The following is a 15,016-nucleotide window of genomic DNA, read 5'->3' as shown; positions in this document are numbered from 1 at the left end:
CCTGGACATAGACAACGCGACCTGTACGTTTATGGGGTATGGACGGGGGGATAATAGATACCTGGGCTCCCATATCTAACAAAAAGCGGACCTCCCGATTATTGAGGGTAGTTAAAAGAAAATACAGCCTGAGGGCCGCCATTATGCACTCGGTCTTGCGCCGTTTCCCGGCTGTGGGTCCCCGGAGCGATCTTCCCACCCCAAAGCTATGGCTAGCTCCCTCTGCTGCACGGGGCTTAGCTTTCGAGCAACCTCCTTGCTAAGTCCCCCTTTGTTAAGCAAAAACCCAAAGATCTTTCGTTCTATGTCAGAACGTTCGGGATACCGGGACCTAACCCCAGGGGCTGCTGTGGCTGCGGCCACCATGGCTGGTAGGGGGGTAGGCCATTTTAAATGATCCATAGCCTGGAAAAGTGAGGTGACTGGTCGACCCTGAAAACCTCGCATCCATAATAACGTGCTAGTGTCTCCGAGGGGGCTGCTATCAAGTGCCACATCTATTCCTTGCTCGTGTACAGGAATACTAGCAGGGTCGTTAACGTAACAGTAAGCTTGAAACGGGCGTAATTGCTGCTGTGCCTGTGTTAGACCCAGTGGGGTCTGTGTAGGGTCCCACCAAATGAGGGATGCCCCCACAATGGTATGAATTAAACTACGGGGGGTAGAAATGTCCTCGGGGGGGAGCTGAAACGCCTGTGGGCTATTTTTAATCTGCAAGTATGCAGCTGCGGGAACTGAAATGGGCCAAACTGGGGCAGTAAGAAGCACCCCGCGGGCGGTTCCTCTTGACCAGGCGGGACTTCGGGAAAGCAGAGTTGTCTCCTCCTGGTCAACTAATTCCTGACCAAATTCCAGAATAAGGCGTCCTACCCATGCAAGCACCGGCTCGTTTGGCTGTTGCCCTGTATCATTAATAAATTCCTTCATCTCTGCTTTACTACGGGTGCGCCACTCATAAGTGATGTTCTGCACCCCATTTGGATCCACTTTAGTGCGTGTTAATTGCACTGGCATAGCCTTAACGAGACTAGGGGTTAACTTTCCTGGGTTCACCTCGAGGGATAAGAGTGATAACTCTGGGTATACTCCGGGGGCTGACGGGTATGGCCGGGGAGAAGGCTCGGGGATTTCAGGTTCAAGCGGGGAAGGAGAAGGTGAGGCTTCGGGCGGTGGCAGGGTTGCCTCGGGAGCCTTAGGGGTTTCAATCATCTCTCAAGCGGTAGAGGTGAGGGCCCCCATGACAATAGTTAATTTATCCAGAGCCAGGCCTAAGATTTTGTGATAGACACTAGCAACGGCTTCTGGCTTGTACTGATCAGGATGAAGCTTTTTTGATGTTTTCCCATCCTCTAACTCCTGGATGAACTGAATTACTAGCTCATGCGCAGGACCTCCGCTCGGGAGTCTAGGGGGGTTAATAGTAGACGAACAGATGCCCCCAGCCGCTTTTAAAATTTTCTGGGCATCTTTCCACAACCGCGCCAGATCAGTCCCAGCACCAGCTTCCCCTGACTTGATACAAGCCGGCCGATAACTGGCCTCTGTAGGGGTTAACCGAAGGCCCATATGGCATGTCAACAAGCAGCCTGCAGCACCAATGGACAAACTAACAGTATAAGTCTGGTTCAAATAGCCAGTCCCAACAATACAGTTCCAACTAATCGCATCAGCGTGCCCCCGATCACGAAAAACATGATACTGCAAATGATTGAACTCATCCTTGGGGGTTTTGTCAGTGACCTTGGTTCGCCACGGACACCCGAAATGCGCAGGTAACAAAGAGCCATTTTCCTCACTCGATCCTGTTTGTGACGCCGTGTCCGACCCGAATGCGGGTTCGGTGGATTTTTTGATTGAGTGAGGAAAACCAAGACCAGACGGACTGAAAAGTCAAAACACCACGTGGCCGTTTATTAACAGGGAAAAAAATCACAACTTGGGCTGGGGAGGAGCACTTTTACCAACTAACAGTGCTATTAGAACAAGAAACCTCTACACAACCTAAAACAAGCTATTTACATTCATTAACACATAACCAAATACTTCAAAACCAACTGCTCTTGTAAAAGGTAAACAAATACACCAAATTAAATGATCTGTGTGCACACTTAACCAAATATCATTATCAAATACACCAAATTAACTTCAATAGCAGTTATTATAACAACTCAATTCTTCGATACCATATATACACAACTTTATAACAGGCAGCAGCATATGCAGTTGTATACCAAATAAAGAGGGGAGGAGGAGAGAGAGAAGGCTAGGCGAAGCGCAGACAGTTAGAGGGCAAGTACCGTATTCCAAGCGCAGCTGACCAGCAGTACAGACACCAGAAGCATACCGAATCCGTGGAAGATACCGTTGAAAAAACAATAAACAACACGACCCGAGCCGGCTATATCCGGAGGAGACCCTGGCTGGAAGGGTGATCAGGCCTTCCAGCTAACACGCGGATACTCCTACAGATCCTGGCCCGAGGCATGGTTTTATTCCAGGGACTTTTTACACCTGGCAAAATTTGATTGGTCCCTAGCTCCCCCACCCTCCAGGTTCCGAGCTGTTGCCCCCTAAGTGGGCAGATTTTGCACATGGCACACTAGAAGCTGCACTCAGCACACTAGCATAGTTTTGCACACAACCGTAATCCGACCCTTTGAACTGCATTACGATTGGTCAGATTGGGCCCCTTTGCTCAAGGCACGCTGGTGTTATGCACACAGCACTAACCTGACCCCTGGGTTGCTAGGCAGAAGAGCAGGAGACTGCACACGACACTAGCCTAACCTCTAGGTGACCGGGTAAAAAGGTGGGAACCTGGACACGGCCCTCTAAGGTTGCACACCGCACTACGGTGCTGCACACAGTGCTAGTGTGACCTTTAGATGACCGGCAATTGGCCATACAGACGCCATGTCAGATCAGAGGCCTTAGGGCTGCGACATCTCCCACCAGCACTTCTGGGAGAACATCATCTAATGTCTAGGCTCCTATTCTCAGAAGGCTACTCCAGCAGCACCCGTAAGAGACAGAGAGCCAATGTGTTGCTGTGCTGAATGGGAGCCCTGAACAGCTGCTCTCCATGCCAATGCCTGCTTACTTAGCCACAGTTGGGAGTTGAAGAATCTGGAGTCCCCCTCCTCCAACAAATGCCATGATTACTCTCATCAGCCAATGAAGGAGTTGTATTGATAGATTTATATAAGGAAGAGAAAGAGAATGGAATAGTTGGTTGTTTTGTTCCTGGGGTGAGGGTCGAATGTATAAAGAACAGTATTTTACTCAGGGAATGTCACATTTATCACCGACTGAGGTGGAATTTTTGTGTATGGATTTTGGTGGCGCATCACTGTCGTGGAAGAATGAAGGGAAGAGGTGATGCTGCTGGGATCTCATTGTGATATTTTGTCTACACTGTGTATAACAGCACCAATTCTTAAATTTTTAGATCATCCCACTCTATTGTAAACAGTGGGCAATCCTTCCTCTCACACTTCTGTGTACTGTATCGCCTTCCCAAATCCAGCTCACCCCACCCTAGCAGCTCCGCCACAGCTGGGCTTCTTCCCCTCCACCCTAAAAGGACTGAGAGGGCTATCAGCTGTAGTGTTTAAGCTTTGAAAAGGTGAAGGGAAGTGGAAAGTGATAATCAGCTGCAAATGTGAATGAAGCAACACCAGAAGGAAAAACAGAATGGGCAAAAAGAACAGAAAAGAGACCCATTGTGATTTGTGGTGGGGCAGTCCTCTGGGTCACTTGCGTCAACTGAGACAACATTTGCTATTGACATTTGCTATTGTGGGCTGCTCCTTCGTACAAGAAGAAAATGAAAGGCAATTACCCTCCACCTTCCTACCCCCTTCTTCTTCTTTTTTTTTTTTTTAATGTGTGAAGAACCCTGTCTGCATACACATGTAGACAGCAGAGCAGGGATTGAACTGAGGGTCTTCTGCACCAAAAATATAGGTTTGCCATTTGAGCTAAAGGACACCTCATTTAGCTGTAAGAAAGGAGTAGACTGTAAGACCAGCCACTAGAGGGAGATATAATCGCATACACTAAACCAGAGGATTACAACACCACATAATTTACAGTTTAGATTTTCTGCATTGAAGAATTGGATACTAATGCAATTTGAAATGCAACCACTTGTTTCTTTCTAATTGTCTTTTCCCTGTTTTTGAAGAAACAGCACTGCCTGCCCTGATTTTTTTTTTGTATATATTTTTCTTCAAAAATAGCTGCTTTTCCTGATACCATTAAAAGGGAGAGCTGGATAGTGGGTCAATGTATTTAATCTTGTCATTTATATTATAGTGGCTTAGGTTTGAATAGTGCTTCAAAGATAATACAGGGCAAACTCCTTCCCTGCGCAGCTTACAATCTAAAGCAGAATTGGCAAAGGGAGGCTGTATCAGTGTCTGAAAAGATTGCCTAATGTCCAGTATGGGAACAGGATTATGAACCAGGACAAGCATGTGCATTTTAACTTTTTTTAAAATCCTTTGACCCCAAGAGAGCCCTGCAGAAATAGTAACAAATGGACTCATTTTAGTAAAGGCCCAGTGCTACTGTTAGTGAGAGTTTTGATAATTGTCACACTAACTTTGTTTGTGCAGGATTGGACCCTAAATAAGCAACTGTGGCTATAAAGCATATAGAACATACCACTCATATCTGAGATCTAATCTAGTACAACAGTAAGCTCCAAATCTCTTACAGGAGATGATGTGCTTGATACCCATTCTTGTAGCGAAGGGAAGATCTCTTTACTGTAGAATATCACTAGCACAGCTGTGGAGGTTATAATAATGTGTGGACCCAGGAGACCAGGCAAGCAGAAATATTCTTAGGCCTCAGCTGAAATGACCAAAAATTGTTACCATATGACAACTGTTCAATGGTATATGAGAAATGTGTCCCAGTTCTATTCCCAGTGGAGAAGTATCCTGGAGAAGTAAGTGTTTCACAGAAACCACCTCCCCATGTTAGTGGCTTTCCCAGCGGAAAGGGTCAAGATTAAATTGGCATGGAGAATGAGCCCTCCATGGGAGAACTGCTGCTTCCACTGCTAATTATATAAGTATATTGCATTTACCTGGTTTCTCAAACTAAGCTGTGAAATTCACTCATGAGATTTTATTAAAAGAAATTACCTTTCTCACCTATCTCTTAGATGGCTATCTCCTTCTTCGCAGTCCCAAACAATGATTGCTATTTCAGAGTATGCAAGGCATGGTTGGGGGCAGAGGGGTTATTCCATACTAGGGCTTGTCTCCCCACCCCCACCCCCAAGTCCATCTGTTTTGTGCAATCTAATTAGACGTAAAGTAACGTGCACACTGGGTATGAGTTGATGTGAACCTGAAAGGAAATATTTGGATTGCATGTTGAGTATTTTGGCCTTGTGACAACAGGATCATGCTGAAAAAACTCAGGACCTGAGCCCATTGCTGAATGCCTTCACTGAATTGTTGAAATGTACGTGAATCAAAACTTGAAATTTAAACCAGAGACAAAACCCAAGCTGACCTTGCTTGGCTGGTTATTTATTTCTTTATTTTTTAATTTAAAGGCAGGCTTTGTGGGCAGGGTGCATGTTCCACCCTTTGGCTAGAAACATAAAATGCAGTGGCAAGATGATGGTGGTCAGGCAAGATTGATTGGTGACAGGAATTTGGCAAAAAGTGAAGACAAGCTTATGGTACAGAACAAAAAAGGCAAACCCAAATTATACTAAACTGAGAAGTTTCTGGTTAGCAGTGGTCCTTCAGTCAGTCGAGCAGTAATAATGATATTTAGCTTCGTCATATTTTAAGACGATTTCCTGGTTTCATCAACAGGCATATTTTGATCACATTTATCATATTTTACAAGCAGTAGTAGAGATGTGCTGTTTACACACATCAAAGTTTTAATGTACTTTGTTCTTGTCTAATTAACTACATTCACTGGTTGTTGCAGCACTGACACTTAGCAATTAGTAATACCCATGACACTGTAACTGAAGCCTAGAAGAGTAAATGTTTATATTGCCTGATTGGAAACCTTGAGATAACCAATCTTTTGGATTCACTATCCTGTCTGGATTTTGATTTACTTGAGATGATTAATTTAATTTTATTACTGAGGCAAAAAAGTCCTTGGAATGTCAGATTATATGTTGAAGCCTAGAATATCCCTTAGGCTGTATATACTGTACTCACAATTTGAGATTTAGCAGCAAAGTTGAATAAGTATGAGAGTTATCAGATGTGTAGCCATAAGCATGCTGTTGGTGCTCTGTATACATGGGCAAGTACAGAGTGCATACAAAAGTCAAGTGACTTGGCCTGCTAAGTAAGACTTTGGTTGATCTGTGGTATAACTTGATCCTGTTTTTTGCATGTGCACTTAGGGAAGGGGGAAAAATCACTTAGGCATCAGAAACATCTTAAAAATATTGAACTTGGAAGGATACGCTACACCATACAAAGTTTCAGGGGCACTTACAGGGGTGTAGTTGGGAAAACAAGAGAGCAATTCGAAGATCTAAATTGCCAAGGGAACTCAAAAACAGTTGAAACAGAGGAAAGTGGGGCACTTTTTTTCTTTTGCCTAGAAAATACTATGTATTGTTTTGATTCAATTTGTGCCATGCACTTTTAATACGCTATTAAGGATGCCTGTGTAAACAACACCTGTGTAGTCAAGAGGCACAAGTGTGGAAAATTAATTGTATTTCCTTGTTGTTGAAAAGTAAAAATACTGAGATGAGTCCTGAGGGATAATCCACAGAAGGTAGATAAGAAGCTCCTTATTATCAGTGCTTCATTGTCCAGTCATTAAAAGTCTTCTCCTAGTTGAGTCTAGTTGTTAACCTTGTTGAAGTTCGACTGTTAAATTCTCCTGAGGAACTAAAATTTACACATCTGCATAAAAAGTCAGTGTTTGAGGGCCTCTGGTTGTTGTTACTGAAATGCCAGAAAAGTTCCTGAACTATGTCATTTAAACTTCCGTTCATCTAGATATTTAAAGAGTGTTTGACATTGAATGTGTTACCACGGTACTTCTGATGCAGGAGTCTAATAAGGGAATTAATATATTGTCTTGTAAAGACAAGTAAAGAAATTAAACAATAGTCGAAGCACTGTGTGCAAGCATACTGGAGAGACACTGTCACAAGGGAATAAGGAACTTTCCCTGGGCTGATGGATCCAGCGAATATTGTGGATGAGTTGTGGTTAGTCTGGGGCTGGGTGAAGATGAAAGAACATCATCTTAGGTGTAAGAACCCATTGCCACACACCAATAGCTGATGACTGGGGACACATTGACAGCAGCCATGGCACTGAACTAAAGGGCAGATCAACCTTCACAGCATCGAAGAGGAACATATTTATGTATTTCCTTATCAGGAGTTGTGCGGGGAACATGAAGACCAAAATACATGTGAGAGAGAAATTCTTTCTTTAGGCTATTCTAGCATCCTGCATTTCTGCATTGGAGTACATCTGTTAGAGTCCCTTAGTCAACATAGTGGGTAAGGCTTAATGCTCTTCCTTGTCACTAACTATGCATATCACAATATATTGTTATTAAATACAACCCCTTGTCACTGGCTGACACAAATCCCAGCTGCTATTACCAGGTGCTTAGAGATAGTGAATTGTGATGTATCGGGAGAAGACTAGATCAATGTCAGTGGTAGCATAGGCATTCAATTTCTTCTTGCTCAGCTGAACCTGTTGTGAAGGCAAGATTATGAGAGTGCCTGCATTTCACTTCCTTGGACAGAGCGTTATGAATTTGTTTCAGAGCCTTTCATCTGTACAGCCCAACGTACAGTCCAACCTGTTTTAAGTGACCAGTGATGGCATGACAGATACTTAACAGAGGTAGACAGGTACTTAATAATAAGGTGTAGGATTGGCCCCTAAATTATGATGGGAAGCAGTTACGGCCAGTGTATGTGTTTGCAGAGTTAGGCTCTTAATGGTGTTTATGTTTCATAAGAACACTTCTGTAAGCCTGCCTTTCTTCTTAATTTCCCTAATATCTTTACATGGGGGGGAAGGGGTCTCATAGCCAGTTGGCGCTTCTGTTTCCCCTCCCCCAAAACCAACCAATAGGAGACAAAGAAACCCACTTCCCTATTCCTCCATGCACAATATAGGAGATGGGGCCCTCTCCAGCTCCCCCATTTGGCCCCAGTTTGGAGTTAGGGCATCACTCCTTTTAGTCCGACCAAACTTCTCCCTAACTAGGGGCGGAACACCCACATTCTTAGATAAAATTTATGTATAATTGCATTCCAGCTGTAAAACTTTTAATTCAACAAGCTGTGCTACCTATTTGACAATGTTAAATAAAACCCCTGTCTATCTAATATTTAAGAAAACAAACCCATTATGCAATTTTTTTATAGAGCGAGGTGTTGTAGCTGTTATAAGATTTGAGTTCGCTTATTTTCTTTTTGCTACACTTTAGTTTTCCTTTAAAAAAAAAAAAAGGGTAATAAAACCTGCATATATCATTATCAAGGGTGTTGAGCACCTGCAGCTCCATTGACTTATATTGGGTTTATGGATGTTCAGTGCTTCTGAAAGTCTGTCCATGAAAAGCTATTATTTGTTCCAGCTGGCACAAGTACAGAGTTATTTGAATGTATCTGATTGCTCCACATACATACAGAGGGTGAACTCCTGGCCTCATTGAAATCAACAGGAGTTTTTCCATTGACCGGGATTTCAGCCAGAGTCTGCATATTAAGATTAGTTAATGTATGTTGTGTGTGTGCACAGTATCATAATTTTCAACTAGTAAAATAGTATCACATCTATTTTAACTTTAAAAAAAATCTTGGAAATTAGTTTATTTTATTTAAGAGGTTTAGTTGTATGCCAGATGATGATGATGACAAATGCAGACCTAAAAGCTACATTTTCAAAGGGTGTGACAGGTACGCTCACAATAATGTTTCTGCGTTTAAGATGAAAATCGGTCATAGCTTGTGCAAACAAGTAGTTGCAATTATCTGATTTGCATATGCGGGTATGAGTTTTTGCAACATGCCTGTAGTATGCACATTGAATTATATAGTCTTACATAATTAGAGTGGTATACTTTTTTCTTTCTATTTTTTTTTCTTCTGTGAACCAAATTTGCTCTTCCATTTTAAGGATTTTATGAGTTTCTGACGAACAGAATGGAAGACCTGATGTAAACTATGCTCTAGCAGTTCTGGAGGAACAGTTATAATTCTTTTAAGCCTCCTTGTTTGTTAAATTTGGAGAAAAGAATTGTATCTTGTCCCTGTAGACTCTGGAGAACTGAGAATAGCCTTGTCCCTAGTTTTACTAGCTTAGCAACCTCTTTGTAAAACTCCCAACGGAGACTCTTCTGTTGTTCTTGAACAGGCCCAGTACAGACCTATATAGCTAAATCACATCTAGTGCAGGGTTTTTCGTTTTTTTTAACCTTCCTGTCTCAAGTAATTGTAGTAATTGAGTCTGGCAGCACCGTCAGCTAGGTTTGTTACCAGAGACATTGTGACAGAAATGATACAAAAGAGAAAAGATAGAGCCAGTTCTATCTGCATCATGATTTTTTCCCTCTAATTCATGGATATATTATGAATTTAAGGCTGTTTGGCTGTTCTTTCTTCTTGTGAGTAAAAATATGCTGCCCCAGTAAGAAAAGTCAGTAATTGGCTTTGGTCCTTTTAAAACAAAGGAAGAGATCCTAGGGGTTTGGATATAATTTTGGTGTTGTACCACTATTTCCTTAAGAGTGACAAAAGAATTGAGAGGATATAGGCATTTCAGTTTACGAGTCACTAAGGTATGTTGAACTGCATGCCAAAGATATCAGCTCTACCACTATAGCTGTAGTATATTTATTTGATTATCACATTGTTAAATAGTTGTACAAATATGTACAGATATAAAGAGAGAAAAAAATAACCTGTTTTCTTCAGACTTTATGAACTTCTTTGCATGTTATTTTCCAATCGGTTTTAAAAATCTAGTTCAAATGTTTGATGTATTTGCATTATTTATAACACAGTTAGTTGAGGAGTTATTACAGAAGAAAATAAATGGATCTATGTATTATCTTCGATCTTTGTATTAATGTGTTATGCAAAGTGTTGTTTTGGTATTGTTGGGGATTTTTTTAAAGGATTGGGTATGAGATTATTGCATTTTTTTTAAATTTACCAATTTGCGATTTGTTTGCACTAAATAAATGCAAGATATTCTAACAATGTTTGTGTCTGTTGGGTATATACTTTACTTGCTTTGAAGCATAAATGTTACACTCATTTAATTCAGTAAGAAGTTTAAAAAATGATATTTGACTTAAAAGTCTCAGATCATGATTCATAATATCAATAATGAAAAATATATTGAGGATATTTTTTAAAAGAATGGAACATTTGGGGATGAGATGTCATCTGAGATGTTTCAGTTGTTCATTTCTCAAACTGCCTACATAAAGATGTGTTGCACTTATAGTCAGCAACTCCATTCATTTACTTTTTAAAGCTATTAAGAAGAAATGCTCTGCTTTTTTAAGGCAGAAAATGTCTTTTAACTATGTTACAATAAGGTAATAAATTCATTCTGTAAGTTATTGATCTGTAAAGCTGGTTTCTAGATAAATGTTCAGAGTATCTATGTCCTGAGGTTTTAAGTCCTGTTTTACACCCCAGAGCTATATAGATACTTTGAATTGTTTATCTAGAAACTAGCTTTGCAGATCAAGAACTTACAAATGATTTTTTTGCCCAATTACAGCATGGTTGAGAATGTTAAAAAAACACAATTAAAGTAAAGAGATCATGTGTATAAAAAAGCTCAGTGAATATGTTTAAGGTTTATATTCTCATGCTATTCAAATACAGAGTATATGATGTTTTTGTTCATTTGTCCTGCTACATAATCATATCCTTTACCAGCATATATATACAACTGTATAGGGTGTAGGTGTACAAAATACACCTACACAAGGGATATTAGTTAGGGGGTTCTGTCAACAGGAATGCTGTTCCAGGGGGCAGGAGTTCCAAAAGAGAAGGTATTCTTTTCCTACTTCAACTTCATACTGTCCTGGGCTAACCCCAGTGAGAACACTCCTATCCCATTAAGGAATAGCTAAATTATTGAAAGAAGAGGTGGTGAGATTCGTTCTCGTCCTGCCATCATTTCCACAGCAGATTGTCATTTTAGGATGAAATCACAAGTCAGGCTGGTATTTTCATGCCTGGGCTGAATCAGGGATCTCTAGACTGTTCCTATAAACCTCCAGTATAAAGCAGAAGGGATGCTTTTAGTACTTGTACTATACATACGATATTCCTAGTTGCACAGCAAGTTTCCTACATTAGAGTCTCTGCAGTGATCTAGAAAACAATTGGGAAATGAAAACTGAATTGGATTGCTTCTCTTCCCCCCCCCCCCCCCTTTCACATTTTTCTTCACATATTTCTTCACACAGCACACAGTCAACCTGTGGAAATCTGTCAGAGGATGTTGTGAGGGCCAAGACTATAACAGGGTTCAAAAAAGAACTAGGTAAATTCGTGGAGGATAGGTCCATCAATGGCTATTAGCCAGTGTGAGCAGGGATGGTGTCCCTAGCCTCTGTTTGCTGGAAGCTGGGAATAAGCAACAGGGAGTGGATCACTTGAAATCCTTTCTGTGTTCTGTACATTCCCTCTGGGGCACCTGTCATTGGCCACTGTTGGAAGACAGAATACTGGGCTAGATGGACGTTTAGTCTGACCCAGTATAGTCATTCTTATAACAAAACTAGATGCAAAAGGATTTCTGTTTGCCTTGTTGGCCATGCAGAAGTTGACAAAATACAGACTTATTTCATGTTGTTTAATGGTCCAACATAATACATTTCAGACAGATCTCTGTTTTGTTTTATTGGACTTGACCCACTTCAGGACAAGGATGTTATGGAGATATATCTATCTCACAGAGCTGTAAGGGCCCCTGAAAGATCATTGAGTCCAGCCCCCTGCCTTTACTAGCTGGAGCAAGTACTGATCTAGGTGGCTCCCTCAAGGATTGAACTCACAACCCTTGACTTTAGCAGGCCAATGCTCAAACCACTGAACTATCCCTCCCTGTCTTATTCATTTGTGAAGCTCCATATGCACACACAGTCCTTCATAAATATTTAATAATAATAAATTACTGAAATACAGCAACCTCTCTGGTTGAGGAGAGTAGTTACAGACAGACAGCACAGTGCAAAGAAGTTGAAGAGCAGCCATTTTTGCCCAGTGGTGCAAATCTCCTTTTTCACACAGAGTGCTATGAGATCTTTAATGTAAACATACAGCAGATAGGACCTTGGGTGGAATCCTGACCCTACTGAAATCAGTGGGAGTTTTGTGAATAACTTCAGTGTCTCCAGGATTTCACCCCCAATGTTTTAAACAACACAAAATAGCTGGGGAATGAGTAAAGAGAGCTGAAATCACAAGTCATTTAGCAATGATGCATGTGGGTTCTTAATGAAAATTGTATTTCTCCTCCTTCATATTTGTCTCATTTTGCCTGGGGGTGGAAAAGAGAAGGTGGGGGGCACTGAGCTCAGGGCCAGAACTCAGCAAAATGACTCTGGAGTAACTGAGAGCAAAGCTTGCTTTGTCTCTGAGTACCAAGTATAAAATGGATATACAAACACCACTAAAAGTGTGGAAGGGCTTACAAACTATTTTACTGAACATTATATCTTGTTTTGTTTTTTAAAGGTACATGACTGATGGCGGTTTGGGCCTGTACGCTCGTAGACTGAATCGGCTACCAGATGGGATGGCTGCAGTGCGGGAGACACTGCAGCGTAACACCTCACTGGGACTAGGAGATGCTGACAGGTATGCTTTTGTCAAGCAAATGCATGTTTAGATTATGCCTTTCTATGTGTCATAATTTGCAGCTGCTAATGCATGTTTTTGAAATTCAGGTAAATAGCTGTGTAGTGGGATTTCAGTAGTTGACTATATGGTTGTAAGGGCTCTAACGCTGTGTACCACTTAATGTCTTAGGAAAAGGGCACAGACACAGCAGAAATCCTTTAAAATATGGCCCTCTGATTGTAATGTGGGTTTCTCAAGTGGGTTTTTGTGAGCTGGAAAGAACAAAAGCATATTTAAAAAGTTCTACTTTTAATTCATTGGACTTGAAAAAGAAAGGCACAATTCTCTTCTTACTTTCACCGATGCAACTTCATTAACTTCAATGAGGAGAATCAAGCGCAAAGACTGGTATGAGGGCTTTGTCAGGTTATTAAAAGGAACACGATTAACTGGAGAGAAGAGAATCTAGGGAGGTTGATCCAAAAGAAAGCTTCTGCAGAAGATACGTGACATGTACATAGCTAGGGTTGTGATGAATAGAAAAAGCTGACTACTTTTGCTTTGTAACAGGATTTGATTAGGACTTCCTATCCCCTGCCAACCATCGTGCTTGATGAATTTAACGTAAGCAGTTGATCTATTGGTTGAACCTAGCCTTTGCACTGAGAACATTTGCAGAAAGGCCCACGCATGGCCTCTACGTTTCCATAAAGTGCCCCTAAGTAGTAGATTTTGAAGTTAGCAAATGTTTTTTTCACTGCTACTAGTAAATTTTTCCTGGAAAATATTGTAATAGACATCATTTGCTGTGGTTGAGATCTTCTGGTTGGTGACAATTAGATTAATAAGGGTATAATACTATAGGAGAATCTAGGTGTGGTTTTTGAGGAGATCAGAGCTGGATTTCTTTTGATGCTTCCTTAATACTAGAAAAGGAGCAGAACAAAAAGGTTGAATTCAAACACCTAAACACTATGAAGAAATTCAGTTTAGTTCTCTGTAAGCAGTCACTACTTTAGGACCAGAACATGCCTATATTTTTTGGGAGTTCATATCTGGTGCTGAATTTTGCAGCTTAGCCCCATCTCTACTTAATACCACTTCTAACTGGTCAGATAGGGTTGTTTGTGAATGACATAAGGCCTGGGAACTGACAAGGAAGCTGAAGACTATTAGCACAATGGAGTCTTTGCCCATGACTCTAGGATTACTAGGCACTCCTACAATACAAATAAGTAATAATATTTTCAAAAATACTAAAAACTCTTTTAGGGAGCTGTTGATTACCTCCCCCTCTAATGTTTACAGCATTTGTCACACTTTAATTTGGTATGAAAATCTTCCTGAGTTCTATGTGCTAAGTCACTTGCCTGAAATCCAGCCTGCCTGTATGTGGTTTTCTTATTTCTTACAAGAGCTTTTTATTTCAGCTTTAAATAAATTGCAGTTAGAGGAATCATGTCACATTGCAAAAGAAAAGGCAATTACTTGCTAGTAGCAACTTGTTACAGAGAAACCAAAGAACACATTTGGTGAAAGAGCCTTCATCATCCTCATAATTAGAAACTAAGGAGAATGGGAGAGAGAAGGAGGGTTGTTATGAAAATGAATCTTATAACTTGAGTTGGAAGAAGAAAACATACAAGTACTGAAGGCTGGGTCCATGTGGCTGACTAAGGAGCAAAACAGGATCCTGAGCACTAGATAGATTCCACTTCGTCCCAGATACTGTGGCTTTATTATTAATAGTTTGGTTAAATCCTTTCTAATTAGAATACAGTAGTTGTATTTGTCTATTTGTCTGAAACAGAAGTTTGGTGCATTCTGCTATAGGCTAAGGCCTAGGGTTTAAAGGTATTTAAGTGTTGCTGTGCTCAGTATTGCAGTGCCTAACATATCCAGGAGGCTAAATCTCAATATCAAAAGGAATTTAGGCACTTAGGTGCCAGAATCCCATGGACAGTTGATGGGAGCTAGGGTCCTACGTATCTTAATACCTTCTAAAATGAGATTAAAGCTTCTAAATCAGTTAAGTGTTACAACATTGAGCTTAGCAAGGCCTAAATATCTTGAAAAATTTGAGTCTGTGATTTGACAAAAGCTCCTATTCAGTCATTGAGCATTTAAAACCTGGGATTAAAACCAAGGGCTTGTCACGTG

The 15,016-nt window shown here is 41.0% G+C and overlaps 1 protein-coding gene across 2 annotated transcripts in view; it reads left to right on the top strand.

Annotated features, from left to right (window-relative positions):
• NAV2 (neuron navigator 2) overlaps positions 1-15,016 on the top strand; it is a 364,005-nt gene that overhangs the window by 231,825 nt on the left and 117,164 nt on the right. For both annotated transcript variants that reach the window (XM_032794565.1, XM_032794560.1), the window contains one exon: positions 12,752-12,874. In XM_032794565.1, coding sequence (XP_032650456.1) covers positions 12,752-12,874 — 123 coding nt within the window. The remainder of the gene's footprint in view (positions 1-12,751; positions 12,875-15,016) is intronic.

This window comes from Chelonoidis abingdonii, chromosome 4 (genome assembly GCF_003597395.2).
Source record: "Chelonoidis abingdonii isolate Lonesome George chromosome 4, CheloAbing_2.0, whole genome shotgun sequence".
NCBI classification, from domain to species: domain Eukaryota; kingdom Metazoa; phylum Chordata; order Testudines; family Testudinidae; genus Chelonoidis; species Chelonoidis abingdonii.
Note: the sequence above shows the minus strand (reverse complement) of the source record. Positions and strands in the feature narration are given on the sequence as shown.